Raw genomic sequence first — 24,657 nt, 5'->3', positions numbered from 1 at the left:
CACTCCAGGAAATAAATACAATATTCTAGTATTCTCTGCAGTGAATTCTTTATGTTCTTAAGTTCTGCTTGCTGTCACTGCTATGTGATTAAAAGATACTTGAATGATTCAAATGTTGGAGTGTCTCTTTTCCTTAAAGCTTGATTATTTGCACTTACAGATTCACAGTGCAAATTTGGTTTAGAGAGATTGGAGTTAGTTTAATCTTTGCCTTCAAGACTTTAAACTCCTCCTTCCCACCCACCCCTTTCAAGGATAATATTCCACTGTGCCAGATTGCCCATATTGCCACCAGAAAATTGCTTGGACCACTTCTTACAAAATCAAAGGTCAACTCCATGCCTTGGTGGCAGCTGGGAAACTAATGATTTAATGCTGCTTTGACCTTTGCCTTCCTAGTCCGTTTGAGTCTGACCCAATGTTTTAATTTTCCAATACTGCTGGGCAGTTGGCTTTTGTCTGTTTCCAGATGTAACTTGCATATTGAGGCCTGTTACTGAAGTGAGAAGAAAACAACAAAACATCTCAGCCTACAAGGGGGGGAGGAAAAATAACAGCACCTACTTCTTAACGCTACAAAATACAGCTGTCTGATGACACTGATGCTTCTGCAACCAACCAAGGTCAGGTTTAGAATAACAAAATGTGAATATTTATCCCAACATTCACATCTAAAGTATGTTAACAGCAGTTTTAGGTAAGTGCTGTTTTTTAACGTGTCTGTAAAAAGTAAGAGAGGAAAAACAATAGCTCTTTCCCCTCCATTCTGCCCTCAATCTCTCAAAATAAGTATTTTTTTTTTCACTGGAATAAAAGTCAGTGTTTGTTCTGATACTGGGAAATATAGAAAAAATAACCAGTTAGTTGTTGAAAGTGCACATGCTTGCCTTGGGTTAGGGGATTGAAAGAAGTGTAAAGTGAGATGGAAACCAGTGGTAACATACCCCTTCATTGTGATTGGGAAGTTCTTTTTTTTTTTTTTTCCTCCCAAAACAAAAAAACCCGCAGCACTCCTCAAGAGTATTTTGTCATGGATTTTTGGTGTGTACACAAGGTGAATAATGCATTAGGCTTTTGCAATACTGGTGATTTTGCGACCATTGCCAGTACAGTTTGCACTTGCTGTTAATGGTGTGATAATGGTGGGGAAAGCACCCTGAGGTGACTCTTCTTTTCTTAATGAAAAGACTGCTGATTGTTTGGGAAGCTCCCCCTTGAGTGCTGATGCATATGGAAGCTCCTCTTTGCCTGAAAGTGCAAATCTTTTTTTTTTTTTTTTTTTTTTTTTTTTTTTTTTTTTTTGCCTGGCCTGCGTGCCCATCAAGAGCACCGATTGGACTCATTCCTCCCTTAACTACACTGCAGCTCTCAAAGGTCAGCTCATACCCGGGCCTGTGTGTGAGAGGGTGGTTTTGCAGAGCAGATGGGCTCCTAAAACTTTTATGGTTTCCAGTCAAATCACCTCAAGCTGTAATCTCATTAAATCTTAAGTGAATCAGTGGGTCTGGTTATTACTTGAAAGCAGTGTTACAGGAAGTGATGTTCCTGATGCAGTGGGTCTGTCCTGGCAGTAAGCTACCAGAGGCACTTGCCTGTGTGTGGCTCTTGAAGCTGCTCCCTTACTTTGAGAGCAAAGGTGGTGTGTGGGGTGCAACGAGTAAACATTTTGGTACAGCACTAAGGAAGAAATGCAGCTTTTCCTGAAACTTTAATTGTGTTAGCTTCAGGAGTTTAAATTCTCCCTTGCATTCTTAATCATGCACACCCATTGTACTTTCCCACTGCTCATTTGTGTCTTAAAATAAATTAACAACTACTAATTTAGGAAACCAGCATGGTGCTTAATGCTGTGCACAGTTGCTGAGAGAACTGTATGACAGCACTGTCCAAAAGCCTGACCTCCTTCCTGTTCTTTAATTCAGCATAACTGGCTTTGGGAGAAAATAGTACATAAAAGAATCTTCTGGAGGGGAGGCAGGTAACTTAGTTGAAACTCATTTGACCAAGTGGGGGTTGACTCTTAGTTTAATTGTCCTGTTCTTGGAAATCTGGTTAAGCATGTTTTGTGCCTGGATTGCAGAAAAGCTTTTTCCTCTTCAGAGAATAAACCTAATCTATGACCTCCTGGTACTTGCTTCTTAGTCAACAGGGGACACGTAGGACAAGTTTGGCAATACATAAAAAATTAATGATCATGGCATAACATGCAAGACTTGTGTACGCAAGAGTGTTCATAAAAACACAACTTGCTGATTGTGCAGAGATAATAAAATTTCTTCTGCCTTGCCTACCCACTTCCTCCCTCAGGGTATGTGTGTGCTGTATGAGACCATACCTTGTGTTAACCCAGCCTTTTGGCTAGTTCATGTACTTAAATGGCAGCAAAGTCCTGCTGATCCTTGTCAGAAATGGCTTGTTTCTAATATAAGAGTTTATAGTGCATTTTAAATGTAAGAATGTCCTCTTTAATAAAATTTTATCTCACAAGAAAGTGTAGATAGGGATTTTTTTTGTTGTTTTGTACTAAAACTAATGTGTATTTTTCTTTTCAAGAACTGGGCAAAGGTTTAACCTTAGCCATCCTTTCCCTCTTCTTTCTTCCTTTGGTAAAGTGAATCATGTTCAAATCTTCCCCTCTAGTTCAGCCTAGATAGCTTTTCTTCCCTTCACTGATGATTGAGCAAGCTTTCCATGTCTTCTTTTTTCCTGATTTAAAGCTTAAATAAGGCTACAGTTAAAGTTTAGGATAAGGCTAACTTCTCTGCACAATGTTGAAGCAATCTAAAGCTAGTGGAAGGTGGATGCTGCTATTGAAAAGGCTGCTGCTTTCACTGAGGGATTCAGAGTATTTAAGCATTTTAATTATTCAGAATGCCTTTAAATTCTTAAAAGGTCCTTGAAATTTGGTGCTGAACCATGGCAGGGTGGCATCAAACCACTAAAGTTTGGTTAGACCAAAGCTGTAATGCTCTATAGCAGAAACATTCTGGTGTTTGTAGGAATGCCACACTGTACACTTGCCCCGTGAGAGCACCATGGAATGGATTAAAAATAGTGGCTATCAATCATAACTTAAACCTTGACTGTGATAGAAGATTGCTCTCGTTGTCCCAGAACTCGAGCTGCTACTCAATAATGACATCTATGGCACAGTGACAAAGTGCAGTTATTAGTGTTATTATCTGTAAGCACCTCACATCTGTCCTGCAGTTGGAAGGAGTAGTAACCATGCTGTCAGTTTCCACTTACTTGAATATTTGTCCCGAAAGCTTATCACTTTCCAGCATTCCCAAATTCAGAAGAGGAGCAATCTGAAGTTCCCTCCATGAGGAAGAAGGCTGTTAGAATAGGACACTGTGCAGCTCTTAAATCTTGGACAGAAATGCTGAAAGTACATTTTCAGGGATTTAAAAAAAAAATCCTCCCACAATCAACAAAGACCACTTGGTGGAAGAGGGGCTTTAAACTTGTTTGTACCTATATATTAGCCACTTGGAAATAAGTGTGCAGTGGGTAGATAATTCATTCAGAGTTCTGAAACTTTGAGGTTTTGCTCTGTTGTCAGAGAGGTGAAGTGGGATAAATAAAGACACACTTAATTTAAATTGTCCACCAGGACTTGTCTTTTCATATATAAATATAGGTTCTCTCACTTTATGTTAATGTCTTGTTAACAAAAGCTTTCCGTTGTTCATTTTTTTTATGGTGATGGCAAAAAAAATTAATCTGTGCAAACACTTTTGACTTCCTGGAACAGCTCTCTGTCTTATTCTTAGATGCCTTTCCTTTATGATTTACAGTACCTTTTTTGGCTGTAACTACAGAGCTATGTAATTATATGATAGATGGACAAGAATTTACTCATTCACTCACGAGGGATTAAAGAGTAACCTGCAGTAGTGTTTGTTATATGATTATTGAAATGCCCTGTGGCTGTTAAGACAGCTAGATCTTCCAAAACAAACATTAAATACTAGAGTTCAGTTGGAAGTAATAGTGCACTAGCACCCATAGGATAATGCTTGCATGAGTCTTTCATAAAATGTGATTTGTATAATCCTACTTAAAATTAAGAGGAGTTGTAACAAGCGTATTAATCTGACAAATGCAGTCTGACATTCTACTACAAGCATCAGAGTTTTGGTCCTCAAGGACAGCATTGTTTCTCTGAATAAGATACTCCAGAGTATGTGCCAAGCCCAATGCTGGGTGCAGATAATGATTATTTTTGACATGGATAGTACAGTTTGTTGGTGTTAGCTAAGGAAGCCTATAATAATACACTTCCAGAAACCACAGCCTGGATTTGGAGCAAACCAATTTAGTCTTTTCTTTTAATGCCATCCAAATTTGGTTTTGCTTAATTAAGATTCCTCATTTATTAGTAGTCCCAAATGAAACCTTGACATGTTGTAATTTTTTTTCCTGCTCTGAAACATGTGCACTTAACCTAGTAAAAATTTTACACTTGCATATTTTTGGTTTGTTAGTCTTTAAAAGGATGATGATATAGGGGTAGAACTTGAATGTTTTTTGAAGATACCTTCCAAAAGTTCATATTGGCTGTTTTGGTGAAGAAAGAAGTTCCCTACAGTGCCCTATTCTATAAGGACTTCATATATGGGTGTATAGTTGTAAAAAGAGTGTTTGGGACAGAGTAAGGCAAAGAACAGAGTGGGCCAATTCGGTGCTGCCTTTGTGCTTTCCACAAAAGCTGTTCCACATAAGCAGTAACTAAAAACATTGTGGTATAAAACACTTGGAATGGGTTTATATGTCAGTTTTCCCAGACAGGCGTCTTGCCTGTATTTCCTAATAAAAGGCCATAGCTGGTCATATTCACTTTGACCTGAGTTTGATGTGCATATGGCACTGGTAGTAACTGGACTTGTTTAATAGGAATGGATTGTTTCACAATTAAAGAAGAAAAAATTTAACAGTTCCTGCAGTGGGGGTTCAGTGCCATGGCTGTTCCTGTTACAGCTTTTCTCTGAAGACAGAGATTCGAGGCAGGAGTGGGAGGAGCAGCAGAACTGTGCTGTTCCCATTAGATATCGGGCTGCAGCAGTGCCCAGAGCCCAGTGCTGGGATGGGGAGAAGGAGAGGAGAAAAGGATGCCACTTTCTACCCCTTCCCCAGTCTGCCTGCACACTGGGTAGTTTACCACTGAGAAAAAGGAGGGAGGAAGAATTCCTTCCTATAGTATCCCAGGTGGTTGGCTTATGCCCTAATGGGTAAATTGCTTTTATTGTTATTTGCTTTTACTCCACATAAAAACAGAACCACACCAATCCTACGGGAGTTGAAACTAAATTTAAACCTGATAGGGGTGTTTAATGTTTTGCATATGTAAAAGTCTAGTTCTCATTGGAAGCAGCCTAATCCTCCTTCGGTAATTGCTGTGCTATCTCTGTGAGAATATTCACTCCCATAATACTGGGGCACTCTCTGGAGAGCTGATACTGGAAAGCAGGAGAGGAGGGACAGTGTCTTGTACAAGTTATGGGGATGATTGTGCTTACCAGGCTGTTACTCAAACTGGAGTGACCAGAGTCTGGTAGTGGTGGTGTTAGATACCAGAATTGCTTCACTTTGCCAAATGTGTGCTACCAATCCTATTTGTTAAAAGGGCTTTGAGATTTGTTAGTCTACAAGTTGATGCATTTTTCTTTCTTCCTAACACAAATACTCCTTTGAAAAAGTATAAGGAGAAGTGTTTTTAAAAATTATGTAGAGATTATGTAATGCTATTAAAATTACTTTAAGTGAATAATCAGTGCAGAGACAACCTCCCCAAATAATGTATGCTCTTGAAGATTAGAGATTAAATATGTTGAGCTGCTGCCTACTGATGGTTTTATGTTCATGTTACTTTACTACTTTTTTCTACTAAAAACTACTTTATCTAAAACTTACAATTTTTTGAGCACTGTTCTCTACTAATTGTTTTGACTCTTGGCTCTTGTGCTTTTCCTCTGTGATTGTCAGTAAGGCCACATAAGCAAGGGGGAACAAGGAGACAGTGAAGCTGAAAAGTGGGCTCAGAATTCATGCTTGCTTACTTTTCTAGTACTTTGTCTTTCAGTATTCTCCACCTTCTGCAGTTCGACTTATTCATGTGGAGCTTCAGCTGTGGGAGTTTTCAAATACATGCTTTCAGTCTTTTTTTTTCTGGTAGCAAATGAGTACTAGGTCATTTAATTGAAGCATTACATGGTGTGAAAAAGTCCAGACTCATGTTCTGAAGAAATGCTTTTCTAAACCAAGATTTCTAGTATTGCTTTAAAAATAGAAAAGTACAGCCCCCCTCTAAAACCTCACATGAAATAATTTTTTTTAAAAAAACCTGAAGTAGAACCTATCACAAAGTTCAAATAGATAAAGCAGAAGCTTATCTGGATAAATGCGTTCTTTCTTCTCATACTCAGCTTTCCACTAGCAGTTGAATATTATGAATTTAAGATGTCTATCCTGATAGGCTTTCTGACCCCCCAGGGCTTATTAATGGGAATCAGTTGCATCAAAGTGAATTTTGTTAGGTAGTGGAGGATTGACTAGAGACTGGCTGTATAAGAAAATCAATCCTACTCAAGACCTGTTTGTGTTGGGATCAGGGAAGTCTGTCTGTCAAACTGCACACAACCCATCTGTTTAACATGTTGTTTCTCAATTGGTTTGTCCTCACCATGAGGACTAGCTGCCCTTGAGTGAAATATGGGAACTTTAGGGTTGTTTGTTTCTCTTCCTGCTCCCTTCCCCCATCAAATAAAAAACCAACAAGGCTTGTCTCCAGTATATTAAGAGACAAAAACTTTTTATTTGTTTGCAAGACATAGAATGGCATCCTTGCTGTCATATTTCCATGTGAAGATCAACAGTTGCCAAGGACCTGAACAGAGAAAATGCTCTCTGCAGTGGTGTGGGAACAGCATGGCTTTGGGGAAAATGGATTTTGAGAGGTGAGGCCTGTACTGATGGTAGTCACAGAGATGGCACAGGAGCCTTGTGTGCACTGTGACTCTTAATCCAACCCTTTCTGTGCAGAGAAGGAAAATTTTCACAAGCTCTAACACTGAGCTGTGCAGGAAAGGGGAGAACACCTTACATAAGGAGTTTGTAGAGATGTTAACATTTGGTTCTCTCTAAAATACAAAACACCTTACGCAACAGTGAAGAAGTTGTAAACCTGTTGCTGTTTAAGCATTGCTGAAATCATGGCCAAGCTTTGGATCAGAACTTGAAGACACTCTGGTTTTCAGAGAGCTGAAGAATTTCCTGACTCTTCAGTGGAGGATTTGCAGGGACTCAGAGCAGTGCCTTGGACAGATGGGCTTGAAAGTAGAACTGTGTCCTGACCCACTCTGTCAGCTACCACAGCAGGCTATTAGCTTGCATGCTTGAACTGTTGAATATTTAGATCCACCCACTGTCCCCTGTGTGCCAAGACCACCCTGCTGCTACTCATGTCATGCAGATTTGGCACAGAAGCTGCATTTAAACAGCTAATGAGTTGCATGTTGAAGCACAGGCTGGTCTCCCCTATTGAAATCCGTGAAAGAGCTGTGACTTATCTTGGACTGAGTAATCTACTAGCTACTGATACCATTGCATCTTTCCCTAGACTGGCTATGTTACCTGCTTCAGTGTTGAAACTGATGTTGTGACTTTTTAAAAACAAAATAGTGATTTTTTTTTTTTAAATTCCAAACAACATATTTAAAGAAAAGTGCTGAATGTCAACTTGCCATTATGTAATAATTAAACAATAGTCCACTATGGGATAATTATCCTTGCATCACCTCAGTGTTAACATTAAAAATAGTATTAAGCCTTGCTTATCCCTATTTAGGAAGAATTGGATCAATGAGTTTTTTGGAAGCAAGATGCCCTTTCCAGTCCATCAATAACTGGAATCTCTGAGGTGGTGAGTTAGATCAGCTGACTGAGTTACCTTGCACCCAAGATCTTTTAGAAAGTTAGCTGATGAGATGGCCAAAGTCCATCTGTGACTGGTGTGGTGCTTCCTCCACAATCAGAGTGGATCAATAGGGGCATAGGGCAAGAGAAATGTATGGATAGAGAAATGCTTGGAAAGCTGTAGGGCCAGGTGAGTGCCTAGAACCAGAAGCTGCAGTCATCACCATGAAGTTTCATTGATAAGATTTTAACTTAAAACACAGAAAATGCAATTTCATAGTAGGCTGGAGTCAGCAGATCCTCAAAACAGCTTTGTCAAAGGTGTGACTTCCTGTCTCCTGACCCGCTTGGCAGCCTGTTGTCACACCATTTCAGTGATCCGAGTGAAGTGGAACTTGATTGTCACTTCTACCCCAAATCCATTTAAATTTGCAAATGCTGTTTGTGTTGGCAAAGGCAATTAAAATGGTCTCTGCTCCACTCCCAGCTGGCTGTTAATACCTACTGGGTGTTCTAAACGTGATTAATGTGGCTGTGCGTCCTTCAAAAAACTTTGCTTTTAACCTGGATGGTTTGACTGACTCAGTGCTGTCACCACGCTAAAATATGCTGTTTTTACTGGCTTCATGACATCACAGGAGGATTGAAGAAGGTAAACATTAGGAATTTTAAGAGTATAGTAGTCTGTTTGATTTACCAGCCTGTTTAACTCCACTCCAGTTAGATACTGTTCTCTTCCAGTTAGAACTTGAGACAAGAAGATTTACACTGATTTCCAGCTGTGAGGTTGGCAGAGTACCAGACAGTTGTCATCAAATGTCTCTATGCCCTTAATTATGGGTTCTTCCCCCTTCATCGTGCTGGTCCTACTGATCTTCCTATCCCAGGCTCAGCTGACAAAAATAGTTTATTCAAAAATGAATTTTATGCTTTTTGTAAAGATAGCCAGATCTTTTTCATAGGATCAGTAAAGGGAGGGAGATAGGAGCAGGACAGGGGAGATTTAGGGCTTCCTCACAGAGTAGCTGTCAGTTTAACTGCGGAGTGAAGTGGCAGCCTTGGGCTGTGTGTGGTTTCACATTTGGGGTTTTATTTGTGAGCTTCCTTCCCCTTTATGTGCTGGGCCAAGAGATACCTGTGTGGCTGAGCAACAAGGAACAGAACCCACTGGAGCATCTGGGGAAGGAAGGGTATTAACACTAGAGCTGAAAAAAAAGCATGTGGAATTACAGCTTTATTTCCTATAAACAGACTTGCATGAGCCAAGTCATCTGTTGGCTGGGCTTTTATTATTTCAGGTGGGGTAAGGAAATCAAGGTGAATTTAACAAAAGGGCTGAATGATCCTCTTGCACTTCTAAATGGAGCAAAGTTGAATTTCTAAATTTCTAAATGGAACAAAACCCACCTCTGTTCATCCAAGTGGCAAGGGAAGGTAACAGTAAGCTGAATTCACTATTGCCACTTGGTGCATGCTGCATGCCCTGTGTAGGAGAGGGCCGTAACACTTCAAAGTGCCCATGCTTTTGTGGAAATTTTGTTCTTGGAATATTGAGCTAGTTCAAGAAGTAACTCTTGTCTGCTGTGGAGACTTTCTGGAGTTGGTGTGCAATTTTCCATTGCCACTGTATGCAGAGAGGAAGATTGGTGTTAAAAGCCAGATTCTACACCAGAGCATCAAGTTAAAATACAAGTTCTAGGAGCAATTAGATCATTAACTGGTATCTCTGAATGTCAAATGTTTAAGGTATACTGGGAAATTGTAGTTTGATGTGTTTGCTTGTAGTTCTGATGTATATCATGTGACTTGCCCATGTCTTCTAAAGAGTAAAAATATTACCTATTTTTGCTTAAACCTGCACCATTTACCTGTATCAAAGTCTATGCCACTCAGGAGGACTAGTTCATTTAAATACTGTTCAAAAAAAAAAAAAGATAAAAAATTGCTGTATTCAGGGAAGCAGCTTTTTCTTCAGGGAGGGAGGGAGGGAAGGGGAAAAAAATAAAGAAAAAACCAACCCCACAGTGCTGAGGAAGTAGGACCATTCCTTAGAAAATTAAACTTGGTCATCTAAGCCTTACACACTACCTAACAAAGCCACTGGTGTTTGAGGTACTATCAAGGGAGCTTGATAATAAAACACCTTTATCAATGGAAAACTTTAAACTGACTATAGTTAGATTTTTTTAATTATAAAATCAACCTAAGTTAATTTACAAGTACCATACTGAAACTTTTCCAAAAGTGGAAACCAGGAGGCTACTGTTTTGTCTGTAGCCTTCTTTTATTGTTGGTTAACATTACAGGGTAGCTTTTTAGACCAGACTTGCATTTTAAAAATAATGTGGCCTTATGGGTTGTTGCTTTGTACAAATCCTTAACACTGTAGGCTTAAATAAAATCCTTGCAAGATGCTGAAATGTCATGACAGAAGACAAATTTTTAATGTGATTAGATTCCCTGTGCTTTATTGTCCATTTGCATGCACATGTGCTCTGAAAATGAGAGAAGTGAAGTGTTTGCAAGCTGGGAGGAGAAGGGCACCGAGAGTATTGCTGAAAGAACATTTATTTAAACACAGTGTAAGGATAAGCCTCCTCAGATGCTGTTCCTGCTGAATTCTCCTCTGTCATGGTGCCTACTACATTCCATTGCTTTTGTCTGGGCTTGGTATTTGGGAAATTTTGGTGAGGGCTGGAAGGTGGGGGGGCACGCTGGAAGCTGGTCAGCAGTAAGGAGAGAAGGGCTGGTGTGGGAATTGTGGAGTGGGGTCAGGGTTTAACTTTAGTGGCCATTCATCAGATGATGATTGATTGCTGTGCAGTCCCGGGGGACGTTTAACAACATCTCCGCCCATCCCCCTGCCCCCTTTGAAAGCAGATGGACCAAAAAATGGGGAGAGCGACACCCAGGAATTCCTGCTGTTGTAAAATGTTTTTACGGTGCACTGTACAGCCTTTCCTGAAGCAATCACATTTATGGCCTTGCTGTTGTATTTCTTGGGCTGCTGTGGCTGTAAAAGATGAATAGCCCTGTAACATGGTTCACTGATTCTGTTTAAATTGAAGTAGGCTCCCTTTATTGTTTTGTGTCTAAAATTGTATGCCACCAATTCAGGAAATATTTCCTGTTTGGGAAATAATCAACCCATAGCTGATTTATTTTAAAATAAATCACTTTTAACTATCTCTAAAACTAGTCCCTCTTCCTTCTGATTTCTCTCTTCACTTAATTCTCGTGGAAATTCTAAAATACTAATTAATTGAGTAGAACAGTTTAAAAAAAGAAATAAAAGCTCCTAAACTTGCTTATTAATCTTTTTTTCCCTACTGGATAGGGTGTTGTAGAGCACCAGTTTTTATCTTTAAAATGGTATTTTTACCTAATTACTTAATAATTACTTCAGAAAGAAACAATTCATTAAATGCAATTTACACAGATTATACATTTCTTTAAAAGGAGAAATATCTCTGCTTTCATACTTCTTTCCTTGCTGCCCATCAGAGCATTCACGTGGTTTGGAAAAAACCTGCTATGTTTGAAGGTGTTTGCTTATAAACCAGTTTTTCCTATGTTTGGGTAAATAGTGAAATTAACAGGACAATAGTTAATTTACAGCTTGATGGATCTTTTGGCTGTATAATCTCTGCCTCTTCAAATAGGGAGGGGGGAAAATTTTTAGGACTTTCCTATAAACCCTGTTTTAGTGGGGTTTTTGATTTGTTTGGGATTTTTGGGGTGGTGTGTAATTTTTTTTCCCTGAGTGTAAGCTGATGTCCACTGAGGAAGACTTAGTCTGACTCTTCCCTTCCCTCCTGCTACTTCTGCCCATCCACCCTTCAAGACCAGTCTTGTTATTTGTGCTGTGAGGAGCAGGAGCTGTTTGTCCCTGAGGAGCATTGCAGTGCTGCAGTAGCAGAGACCTGAAATGTGGGGAGGCCATCTCACATTGCTGGAACTGAACCTGCTTTGGGTGCACTGTGTGTGCATCAGTTCTGAACTGAGAACACAGCTGTGCATTGTCCTACACCTATCCTCAGTATGATTATCTTCTTTTTTTTTTTTTTCTTCCCCTTTTTTTCCAGGGAGTTGCTTGTTTGGGGGATGGGGGGAAAGGGGAGCTCTGGCTCCCCCCACCCCCCTCTATTTAGAACCAGGCATAGAAACTTAATCTAGCAGTACGTGACCTTTGTGGCCATGACCTAGGGACTGGGATGTGAGCAGGCTTGAGCTTAACAATAAACTCCTGGCTGTGCCTGCAAGCACAGGCAAGTTGGATGCTGTGCCCAAGCCCCAGCAGCCCAGCTGGCACAACCCCCCCTCACTGTTGTGCCCTGCACAGCCAGAGATTTCCCAGGTTTATTCTCTGGGAGCGTGCCCCCTTTGCTGGGTACAGCCTGCTGGGTGCCCTGACAAGTGTGTGTGTGACACTGGCTGCGGGAGGAGGCCTGCCCTTCCTTGTACCCCTGCCTAGTCTGGGGCTTCTCTCGTAGTCTTTGTGCCCAGAAAGGAGTTTCTGGGGAGGTGCTAGTTCACCTTGAAGCTGACTCCTTCAGTGCTCTTCTGGTGGCTGTCTGACTAGCCCCCCTCCCCACAGAGAGCACCAAGGATTGTGCATTTGTAATTTTCCCCTCTGCGTACTTAAGGAAAAGTGTAGTGATGGAGATCAGACCAGCATATCTACTTCTTTTTGCCCCAGCTTGCTAACTCTTTTGCTCTCTGTTTTTAATCTTTTTTGTTTTTACCTTTTTTGTTTTATTTGTTTGTTTGACTAAGAAATAAATAAGGCCTTATCAATGGCTCTGTACTATTTACCCAAGATCTTCCCTTGCCATGTCCTGTGTAATCTGCCCATTTCCTAAAGGAGAATATGGCTCTTGTCACTCTTCATTCGAAATTCAGGAGTGATGTTTCCCACCACATTTTGGTGGGTGGCAAGAGGCAACTAAACAGTTGAAGCTTGATTTTTTTTCTTTGGCTTGAGCAGCTGCATGACTCTTTTACCAGTGGATGCTGTTACATTGCAGCAGGAGAGGACTGAGCTTTTGCTCCTGGTATTGGCTATTGTGTAGGACTAGTAATAGATTTAACTTGCTTCTGGTCTTCTGTTCATATGGTCACCATTTTCTTTTCAGCTGCTCTGCTTGACTGAGGCCCCAAATCCCTGCTGTATGTTTTTAAAGTATATCAGATTCATATGACTTAACTTGATACCTTGTCTTGGTTTTCATTCTCCCTCAACTTCTCAGTTGTTTAAGTGGAGTTATTCAGGAGCATGTAATAAACATTCCCTGTAATTTCAACAGAAAAATTACAGAACTTCATGTGCAAGGGGACATGGTATACATATTTGGACAACCGCAGTGTAAGGACAAGGATCCTTCTAGTTAAGGAAGATGATGTGTTTGAACAATGCATTTCAGACCTAAGGCATTTTTTTACTTGGAAAAATGGGAATCTGAGACACTGCTTGAGGATTTAGTGTTTAAACAGAAGCAAACATAAGTCTGTTCTAGTTTCCCTACAGCAAAACCTAATTTCAGAAAAAAAAGGGCAGGCTTTAGTAAAATCTGACATGTGCACACGAACACACACATACCCCTTTGAGAAATTAATCCATGTACCACTTCAGCTGTTGTGCTTGTAGGAGCTTAAAATGTCACTTTATGCAGCCCAGGCAATCCAAGGGGGGAATCACCTGTCCTGTCCTTCCCTTGCTTTTGAGGGAGAAGGGAAAGGGGGGATGTAATGCACCCCATGTCACGAGCTGTTAGCTGGAGTCGGGAGTGGCTGGATGACAGCTGGGAGAAGACAGGCATATCAAACACTTTTCCAATCTTTGTTCTGCTCTGGCTCCTTTCTCTGAGGTAGGCTTCAAATATCTGGTGATGGAAAAGTTGTTTTTAATATGAAACCTTGTGCCATTGTACTGTTCCATGGTAATACAGATTTTTCTGTTATTGAAGTCTAAGAAAAATAGTGTGTGTAGTTAAGAGCAAGACTTGAATACAGAACTTTCTTGTGTTGGAGTGTTGTGCTCCTTCATTTGCATCTTTGGAAATAAAAACTTGAGAGCTGGTTTCTACTTCGCTCTAAGAAGGCAGGCTTCCATGGAAGTTGCTATTTCTGTGTGCTACTTCCCTCTACTGGATGGAATGGGAGCAGCTACAGCTGATGAATGGGTCCAGCTTTCTAGGCTAACATCTTGGTCTAAGTTGCGATCTGAATATAGGGTTTGGGAGTGCTTTGTGAACAGAATGGGGATTTAGTGGTTACCCACAGGTCACTGCAGCATTCAAACGCTCTGATGGGCGTGATAAAGTTCCAGTCGTGTTTTCCAACTCAAGCATCCTGAAGCATCACTAGCATAGAAAACACTGTCATAGCAAAGGATTTTTGCTTTGTTGATGGAAGTGGCAGGGGGGAGTTTTGCCCAATATTGTTGCTGTCCTGAACATAAGGGATTTGCATATTTTGAAAAGAGAGGATGGTTCTTGGCATGCGTGGTTGGTTTTCCCCTTGTGAGCAGTGGGTGTGCTGCTGTTGCAGCTCTCCAGTGTATTGATTATTGAATGGCCTCTTAAGAGAATTTGGTGTTTGTATTTTCAGGAAAAGTCTTCACCTGAAACTTGCCATAGATGCCATCTCCAGTCTGTAAGTGTTGGCAGATGGCTTCCGCTCTTAAGAGGAGCTGATGTGGACACTCTTCCTAGTATTGTATTGCAAAGAAAACAACGACGCTTCCATCTGACTGTTGGGGCATGGTTTGGAGTTTACTGGGAAGGATAGCTTTTCCTCTGTGGAGAAACTATTGTGCAGTCTTTGCCTGTTGCTACTGCCTCTAACCATCTCCTTTATAGTTGAGCTTTTGGATTTTTTTTTTAACACATCCTGGCTCTGTTTTCTTTTCATTTCTTCTTTATGTGGTGAGAATTCTTTTTTCCCCCTTTCTTCCAGGTACTGCATTTCTACTGTGATACCTGTTCTGTCCCCATATGTCGGGAATGTACCATGGGACGACATGTGGGTCACAGCTTTATCTACCTCCAAGACGCCCTACAGGACTCCAGGACTCTCACCATTCAGCTCCTGGCAGATGCTCAGCAAGGACGACAGGCTATTCAAGTAAGATACTCCCAACTTGAGTACTTTATTTCCCCCTCCTTCCTCTCCCCCCTCTCCCACCCAGCTTGTCTGTTACAGGGCAAGGTGTCAAGGCAAAAAGCTCTCTGCTTCTGCTGTCAGTCTTCTCACCCCTTCTGTTTTCTCAGATCTCTGACAGAAGTGGCAGTGGAGCTGAAAATAAAGTGCTGTTATATGAGTTTTGCATTCTTGCAGCATAATCCTGTCATGTAAATCACAATATATATGAAGCTCTGTACAAATGCACTGGAGTGTGAAGCATTTCAAGAAAGCTCAGATCTTATGTGGCAGTGCCAAACCTGGTTTTGTTTTCACGAATCAGACTTTCTTTGAGCATCTTCCTGCCCCTATAGTTTCTAGCACTCTGCCTACCTTTGACTCTTGTTATGTCTTCAGTCTTGCCACCAAATACAAAATACTAATCAGCTGCTGGATTAGTGTGAAATTCCTTAACCTGCGTTTGCAGAGGGTCCAGAGCTATCTCCATGTGAGGATTGCTCTGCACACACAGAGGCACTCTGCCTGTTACTGTGCTCTACCTCAGCTGTGTTTTGTAGTGCAAATATAAATACCTGGCAAGGGCTGGAGAGAAGGTAGCGCAGTGCTTCAAACTAGAGAAGGAGTTTTCATAGGGAATTAAACTGCAGTGATATGTAGATAATTACTTTTGCTGAGTAATACCCAGTGGTAGGTTTGTTAATATATTAGTAGTAGTTTGGTCTATAGGGAGACTTTGGATGGGGAGACCATAGTGGGGAGCTTCACTCCACACCTGTTGCCATGTAGTTTTGTTAGCGTCATGTGCTAAATTTGAGTTGGGTATTACAAAACTCAACACTATATGCTTTAACTACTAAGATTTTATTTGAGTAAACTTTTTTAGAATGTCATGGATAGGCAGGTAACTTACTTTCCAAATTGGGTGGGCTTTCCTGGCACATGCAAGGAACAAACAATAATTAAAATAACCCAAAGCTCATTGCCCTCCCTTTGCTGCTTGTTTCTAGTAAATGAAGGAATTAAGCTTATTCTGTGAGACAAGAGCAACTAATTAGTCTCTCATTAAGTCTTTGCACCAGTGGAATGATAATAGTTTATGTTGCTATAGACAGTAATCAGTTGTTGACATTTTCCTTCAGCTTCTGATGTTAACTTGTTACACTGACACAGTAAGCAACAAGTTTTTGGAGCTGGATGGCTTATTTTAAACTCCAGCTTCAGGCAGAATCCTTGTAGATATAGAATCTTCCAAGATTTGTTTTAAACTGGGTTGTAAAGCTCTTTAGCAGTATCCATACTGAAATGCTTTCCACATCCCCAAAATGACAAGAAGGAAGGAATTATACTAGTTTAAAGACCATCGCTGAATTTCTCCAGGCTGTCCTAGACAAGGGCTTGCCTGTTAGTAATTAAATTATTGCTTTTGACCTCCAGGGCTCTTAATCATCTAACTAGTACAGCTGAATCATCTAAGGACTGTGTTTCGGAGTAGAAACTAGCAGGAGATCATGGAGCACCACTCTGCTGCTATTGCATAAATGCTTTTGTGACTGATTTTCTTCCAACTGAGTTTACTTTGCTCATTCCTCCCTTATCTTTTTCTGCCTTTCATGCTGAAGGCTCCTGCCATTGTGGTGGGCTGATTGTTGCTTGATGGTGCAGGTAAAAGTTGTGTGGTACTGGCTGTGCTCATGTAACTTGAACAAGCAACTCTACTGAACTTAGCTCATGCAGCTTTGCCCAGGTCTGGCTGCAGCCCATCCAGCTTAAGAGGCTGTCTTGGAAGTATTAGCTGAGCAGCTTGTATAAAGACCTGTAAAATGAACCATGTTCTCAAGAGCTAAGTTGTTTCATTAGTTTAGTGGGGTTCCTAATCTGGACCACTGCACAAAAGAAGAGCAGTGAGCAAACAGACCAGTGATTAAATTAATGGGGTGGAAATCTGCATGTGCAGGAATGGGAAAATTGCTCAGCCCAAGCCAGCTACTCCTGAAGCAACATCAGCAGCAACCAGAAGAGCATGTGGTGCTGTTAAAAGCAGAAGTGCTCAACTCAGTTTTCATGGAGCAGAGCTCTCCTTATTCTTGGGACAATATGGCTGTGAAGCTGTATGTTTATCCTAGGGAGGAGACAGCGTGTCAGCATGAATTCAAAACAAACTCTTAAAATAAGTAGTCTCTAAATTAAAAGAAATTGGTGTGAGTGATTTTCTTAAAAGTATGGAAATAGCCAACAGAGAATTAAATGCCAGTACAAGCTGTAATATGAGGGACACAAGACTGGAGCTGTAAGAGGCTTGAAAAGTAATACATTGTAGTAACACTTCTTAGTGGGACTGATACATACTGCTGTACCATGAACTCTTTCTTAATAGGCTCTGAAAGTGATAGCTCCCCTGACAGGAGATGTTGAGGATGGATGAGGAGGGGTAGTTGAGAGTAAATGGGAAAAGGTGGAATTTGAAGGGCAGCGTTGCAGGAGAGAGGAAATCAAGCCATGAGTCAACTGGCTGGAGAGTATCTGGTTAAGCAAAGTTGAAGGCTTTTAGGAAGAAATGTTTATTTAAGCTCTTCCTGTGGCTTTGGAGGAAAGATTGTTTTTCAGACTTAAAAAAAATGCTGTGAGTTGGGATACATTTCAACCTCTTGATCCACTGAAGCCTGATGTAGCCTGTCACTCCAGAAGAGTCCAAACCTCACTTTTCAAGGAAGTTGAAGTCCTCTGTAAGAAAGAGCAAGAGGCTTGCTTTTTTTCTCCCCCTCAGTGATACTTCTGCAGCAGTGGAGAGCCTTCCATGCTTCCTTGTGCTATGATGGTCCTGGCCTGCATTCCTGAGCCTGTCTCTAACTTGAGAACTTGTGCCTGTGTGATGAACTGATCCAGCTGAAAGGGTAGCTTTTCTGTGGGTTTACTTTTTGGCTGGGTCAGCCCCCTGGCTGGTTGACTGCAGTGCTGCAAGGACTGTTGATGGTGCCAGGGAATGAAGCAGCAACATCCAACTGGGGTGCTGGTAGGACTCTTTTCTTATTTCAGCAGAAAGCTATACTCCTAGCTGGGATACTTTTCCAGCCTCTTCAGAGACTCAGATTGATTCACAGGGTGATATGAAAGCCAAAGTTGACGCTGGATAAATGGTGTGGGAGGAATCAGGACTGCTGCCTTTCTATATGTGGGGAGCGTGTCCCGCTGCCTTGTTTTACCTCACGAAAGTGCACACTTAGCTGTCTTCTTTCAGAATTTTTTCCAAGGACTAGGTCACAAACTGAACGTAAATCTGTTATGGTGAAAGATAGATGGCTTCTTCAAAATGTCACCTTCTTAAAATACATCTATACGTGTGTAACTGTATATATATGTATGGATGTATGCATGTAATCTAATGCACTTGCATAACAGTAAAGCACTGAGCGCTCATGTTCATTTAGGGTCAATTTCCAGGTGAACATGTCAAAATACATTTTAATCTGTTCATCTCAGATGTCTTAAAAGAGTGGGTTTATTGGAAAACAAAATCAATTCTTTCTTAGCTGAGCCCTGTAATTGTTTTTGCAGGGGTGCTTGACCATGCAAGCTTCTCACTGCCTGGTGAGACTGGCCAGTGCAGAACATAGCAGGAGCTGCTCTCTTATCTGTCATGAAAGGCTTAGGAGCTTCCCTCCCAAATTTGTGGGGGAAGTGGTATGAAATAGATTAACACCTTTACAGGGGGTGAGGGGGTACTGTAAGAAACTCGGCTGGCCAGAGGAGGAAGCTGATCCGTTGCCTTGAGCCTCTGCCCTTGGGTGGGAGCTTCCCTGTGGGTTGCCATATGGATGTGTGCTGCTGGGAGGTCGATACCTGAGAAGGATGGCACTGCTGTGCTGCAAGGGATCTTTTTGGGGTTGTCACATTCAGTTAGCTCAGGCAGCCTTGTGCGTGGCTTTGAAGTCAGGCTTGCAGGTTTGAGAATCTGAAATGAATCTTTGGCAACAAAATTGAGTCAATTGTGCTTTTCTGAAGCTGGGATTTATATTAAAGAGGCTGAATTTCTTTGTACTTTTAGTTTCTGTTTTGTGTGGTATTTCAGTGAGTTCCTCAGTGCAGCATATGAGCAGATGGTTACTGGGGAAGATGGATTTGACATGTGTCACTGTCCAAACTACTGTTCTGCCTAAAACTGTAGGCAAAAAGTCTGTTCTTGCAGCACAAACCAAAATGATTGTTTAGTTGTATCTGGCATGAATTAACCTGGCCTCTAGCCGTCCCTCCATCAAAGCTTATTTTAAAATTATCTTTGTGAGGAACTTCAAGTGAGAATGTTGTAGTGTTTTGCACACATTGCAATGAAACCTTTAAATTGGCCCAGCTACTGTGGTTTGTGCTATAGCTGCACCAGTATTACTGCAAATCCTGGTACCTTTCACTGCAATTGTGTAGGATCTTCCAGTTAATTTTTCTAGTGTAAGAACATCAGGAGGTTTGTATCCAGTTCTTGATGCTGGAGAAAGCCAACTGTTTTGTCCGGTTGCTTTGTCTTGCATGGCTCAGTGATAAGTAACTGGAAAAGTTTAGTGAAACAAACCCACCGTATCTTTTTGTGCCTTAAGGAACTGAAAACAAACCACCTATGGCTGGAACACCTTCCATTTCATGGAAGAGGGCTAACTTGAGACACAGCAAAAAGTTTCCTTCAGGATTTTTTGTAGTTAATGTGCTTATGAAATGCAGAAAGGAGTTTGTCAGAGAAGAAGCATCTCAGCTGTTCATTCCCCTCTGATTAGGGTTAACTTAGTCTTAAATTTCTTAATGGTTAAACTGCAAATCCTCCATACTTGAGGTAGGAAAGTGTATATTTAATATTCTTTATTCAATACCTGTGGTCCATTCACCCCTCAAATACTGAAGAATTCCTCAGTAGAACCAAAATGTTCAAATGCTTTTGAATTTGAATTTTCTCTCCAGAGGTTTACGCCTTCATTGGAAAACTTGAGTTTGGGAAACTTAAGTGTTGGAATTAATGGCTGAAAAATTACAGCCCCCTCCCATCTTTGGATGGATGGAATAAAAAAATACTAGTGACTTTTTCAAATATGTTCATGCAAGCCAGCACTGATGAGTTGCAGTACAGTTACCATAAGCAGCCTTTATGTATCTCATGGTGCTGCCATTGTGGTGTGTGGTGCTGCAATTTGTCCAATTGGACAAATTCCTGGACTAAATTGGTGTGATCTAACATCATGGCTGGATCACCCAGCACCTGGATCACCCTGCTGTTTCAGAGACCTGAGGTAGCCTCTTCAAATAACTGTGGACATACTGATTTAATTTGAGTATCAGACAGCAGAAACCACTCAGTGAAACTTGAAAGTCTAGAACATTAAATATCCCTTAGGCATATTTAGGTAAAAATGAAATAATGTAAAATTTTTTTGTAACTTGAGGCTATAGTTCCTACTGTTCAACAGAAGACGGGAAATATAACAAATTACTAATGTTGCCATTCTACAAAACAGCAAGTCTTGATTTGGGCACCTGTAGTCAGCATAGGCATCCAGAAGCATGGCCAAGTTCTGTAATGCTACCCTGCTACTTCTGGCTCTTGCAGTTGGTTCCTTCATGGGTTCATGTTGTACCATCAGTTGCCATAACCACTGGAGCAAGATCATCACTAATTTTTCCCTCAGATGGTGAAATGTACATAAAGAGGAGCTCACAGAGGTATTCCACCTAAAGGGAGCTTGTGAAGGACACCCAGGTTCTGATGCAACTTTGCCCTTCAGCTTTTACTCAGAACTGAAATGTGCTGGTAGCAGTAGCTAGGGATGGGTGTCTCTGCATTGCTGTCCTTCATGCAAACACGTTTGTCTGCCTCACTGGAAGCTCTGTGTGCAGTGTCCTTGGGTGGTGGCCCCCTGGAACATGTCACCTGCACAACAAGTGCTGCTACTTCAGTTTTACTCTTGAGGAATTGGAAGTACCAGTTTCAACCCTAAAGTAGTTTACAAGATACACTTCAAGCAGTGTTGTTCTTGTTTTTACTTGTTTTTAACAAACACGAGGCACTGGCAACATCTCTAATAGAATGGGGAGTGATGTTGGCCATCTTTAGAGCCCTGAGAGGCCACAGGTGGAGAGGTACAGCTGTAAATAGATGATTTACTTTATTGGCCAACAGCAGGAAACAAAACAGTTGTTTTCCATCTCACATTGAGTAACCCAGCACAATTCTTGGGTAAATGCAGGCCTTGTCTTCTGTCTCCCAAGTGTGTGAACTGATTGACCATCTAATCCACTAGCACTGAAAAAATTTACATACCATGATGAGAGCATGATAAAAGCTATTATTCTTTACAATGATTTGTTGTTAAAAAGATTGTGTGGTGTCTGACCAGAACAAGAAGCACTGCTGCTTAACATGCTTCCTAAAAAGCTGACCTCTCCAAGACAAGTTCAGCACAGAAAATGCCTTCAGAACAGTAGGAGTGAGTTTTCATAGCAGAACTCTGACACCTTACAGTAATCAAAGTGAACAAGGAATTTCCATGTGAAGAAGACTCCCAAAAATTGTATTTAATGCTCTTGGCTTTTGCTTCAGATATAGATCACTTGCTATTGCTGTTCCAAAATTCTGCATCATACTCTGCATGTCTGATGCTCGTCAGCCTTCCTAGGCTGTTCTAGCTTATTTGGGCAGAGTGCAGAGCCCCCTGAGTTTTACCATAACATCACCAATATCCTGGATGAATTAGAATCTTAGCATTTTGGCCATCCCCCACTGATCTGGGCTGTTCATACTTGGGCAAGTAAAAATAAATCAGATGATGACACGAGTAGTTGGTAGACAACTGGTTGTGCATAACTGGTTCCTATAGCTGAAAGATCCCAGCATCCACAGGGAATTGCTACTGCTCCTGCTGTGATGGAGTTCTTGAAAGGTGGACTCTGCTTTTAGTGGGGATTAATGAGGGAAATTGGGATCGCTCTTATGCCTTAGGTATAATAAGGGATGCATATATATAGATCATAGTTCTAAATGGGTACTGAGTACAAAAAGCAAAAATAAGTAAATCAAAATTTTTATGCTTTCACAGACATCATTGTTAGAATTGGAATATGAGTGGATAGTTTCTCAAGGTGATACCTCTTTCTCCTCACAAGAGAAGGAAGGTGTTTTGCTCTACTTGATGGGAATCCAGGTCTGTTTTGTAAGAAATGCATGCTTTTTCCCTGCTGTAGGGCAGCTTCTGTATTTGAATGGCAAAGAGATGATAGAAGCACAGTATTCTTATGTGTGGCCTGTTCTAGCTAGGTCTGAGGCTACTGGCTTTTATGAAGTCTTAATCCATGGCCAGTTGTGACTTCATGTCTACTTTGCTAACTGTTGTAATGAGATTTTAGTTTTTTTGCCAAATTTTCCTGCCAGAAGCTTTGTGAGAGGGCAGGTCAGGTCAGCCTCCAGTGGGACTGGGATACATAGGCTGTATGAGTTTGAAGACATTCCCTGTTAAAACTGTAGTGAAGTTCCTGAAGGAGGAAGAGCTGAAAGACCTGTTCCTCTTACAGAGCCCTGGGCTGCAGGCTGGCTGTCAAGCAGCACTCCCGTTTTCCCCTGACAGTTTGCAGGAGAATTCTTTGGAGTAAAGATAGAAATGTTGTCTTGTCTGATTTTTGTCAGGGTCGTCTTCAGCTTGTTTCCAGAGAGCAATTACCTGGCCAAGTTAAGTCTTCTTTTTCTTTCAGAAAAGGATCTCCTATGTGACCTGGAAGAATAAGTCTAGTTCAGACTAGTTGTCTTAAAATAACTTACCTGGAATGAAAAATGCCCAAGTAACACTATATTTAAGTTTTTATGTTTTAGCATTCCAGTTGTTGGCATAAACTAGATGCTGCTGAATGGAGAGTTCAAAAATACTAACAACCATTTAGTGAAATATGACAATGTGTACTGTCTGATATTCTAGATGATGCTGGATCACACTGGGTAGTTCATTGTGGTGGTTCTTAGATTGGTGCATCCTCATAAGTACAGTTAAAATGAGGGCATCTTCCTGAAGGTTCTGAATGTATGGTAAAGCCTTCCGATTCCTTTTTAGCTGATTTCAATGAGCCTGCATTTCTGAGGAAAAAGAAGCATTTCCTAATGTTCAGAGGGAACCTCTGTCTCAGTTTGTGCCCATTGCCTCTGGTTCTCTCACAGGGCACCTCTGGAAAGAGACTGACTCTGCCCTTTCAGTGCCCTCCCTTCAAGTGTATGTATACTTGTAACAACTCCCCTCTTTTTTAGTCTGAATACCTTCACAGGCCAACATCTTGTTCTAGAATTTTGGAACTAATAAGTTACTATCTTTTTAACCTCTTTGAGGGTCACAAGTTCATCTGCTGGTTCACTCTATGACAAAGGTGTTGAAAAAATTGTTGGCCATTGCTATTGAACCTGTTACACTGGGAACTGTGATCCTTCAGATTTGCCTGGTCTTTGTTTTTATGCCTCTTTCTGTAATATTTTGTGAAATTTGGGAGTAGTTTAGGATGGATTTTTTGAGGAAGCCATTTTTAATTTTGGGGGGGAGGGCAGGGAGAGACATGCTCCTTTGGGGTCCATTCTGTAGAATACTACTACAGAATATTTTTGAAATATTAACATTGCAAGGTTATATTAGAAATAATTTGAATATTAGAAATAATTCTCACCTCTACCCAAGGTGTGAATAACTATATTAATACTTTTTACTGATAACCATTTGTTCTTTTCTTTTAAAATTGATTATCTCCACATTCTTTTAGGCGTATTTCTGTGCAGCTCAAATGCATAGACAACAGTCTTTTCCCTACAGTGTCTTTTTTTACTAGAAGCAGACCCATCACACAACAACAGTCTGAACCATTTGGAGGGGCTAGAAAAGCTGGGTTCTCTACATGGAAGAAAACACAAGTATGAATTTCTGTGCAGATCTCTTGTTTACCACATTAGCTGCTCGCTGCAATTGCACGGGGATTTAGTGCTGTTGTGTGGGTGCAAGGCACAATGAAGGTGTAAACTCCATGTAATACATGTATTTAAGGAATCCTTACAGATTTTAGGCTGTAGTGTATGAAATGGGTGAAGAAGGCTTAGTAAGAAACTAAGAGTTGTCACTTTATGCCTTTACTGAAGGTGTAGCGTGTAATGTAAAACATAAGCAGCAGTCCTCTGGTGTATTTTTAATTGGTTTGGTCAAGCCCTAAGTGTGTGTGTCTTTTTTCTCCCCAGCTGAGTATTGAACAGGCCCAGGCTGTGGCAGAGCAAGTTGAGATGAAAGCGAAGGTGGTACAGTCTGAAGTCAAGGTAGTGACCACTAGACACAAGAAGGCCTTGGAAGAGCGCGAGTGTGAGCTGCTCTGGAAGGTATTCACCCTTACACTTGTGGTTTGTACTGCTGACAAGTGCTTTTCAAACTGAAAAATTACTCAAACTACTGCACAGCCAGATTCTGATATCCGAGGAAAGCTGCAGGTTTCCTTACCTGGAGCTGCTGGTGGGGTTTTTGCTGCCGGATCCTGGGAGCAGCACAGCCCCACACGCGGGCTGGGCACTCCCCCTGCTGGCCCCGCAGCTGCCCCGAGAGGAGGTCCCCTCTG

The 24,657-nt window shown here is 41.2% G+C and overlaps 1 protein-coding gene across 1 annotated transcript in view; it reads left to right on the top strand.

The window, feature by feature from the left end:
- Positions 1–24,657, top strand: part of TRIM71 (tripartite motif containing 71) — a 61,157-nt gene that overhangs the window by 26,831 nt on the left and 9,669 nt on the right. The window contains exons 2-3 of the mRNA XM_071429437.1: positions 14,875–15,042; positions 24,290–24,424. Coding sequence (XP_071285538.1) covers positions 14,875–15,042; positions 24,290–24,424 — 303 coding nt within the window. The remainder of the gene's footprint in view (positions 1–14,874; positions 15,043–24,289; positions 24,425–24,657) is intronic.

This window comes from Agelaius tricolor, unplaced genomic scaffold (assembly GCF_023055355.1).
Source record: "Agelaius tricolor isolate 1412-34295 unplaced genomic scaffold, bAgeTri1.0.p SCAF_6, whole genome shotgun sequence".
In the NCBI taxonomy this organism is placed as follows: domain Eukaryota; kingdom Metazoa; phylum Chordata; class Aves; order Passeriformes; family Icteridae; genus Agelaius; species Agelaius tricolor.
This window is presented reverse-complemented; position numbering and strand designations above follow the sequence as displayed.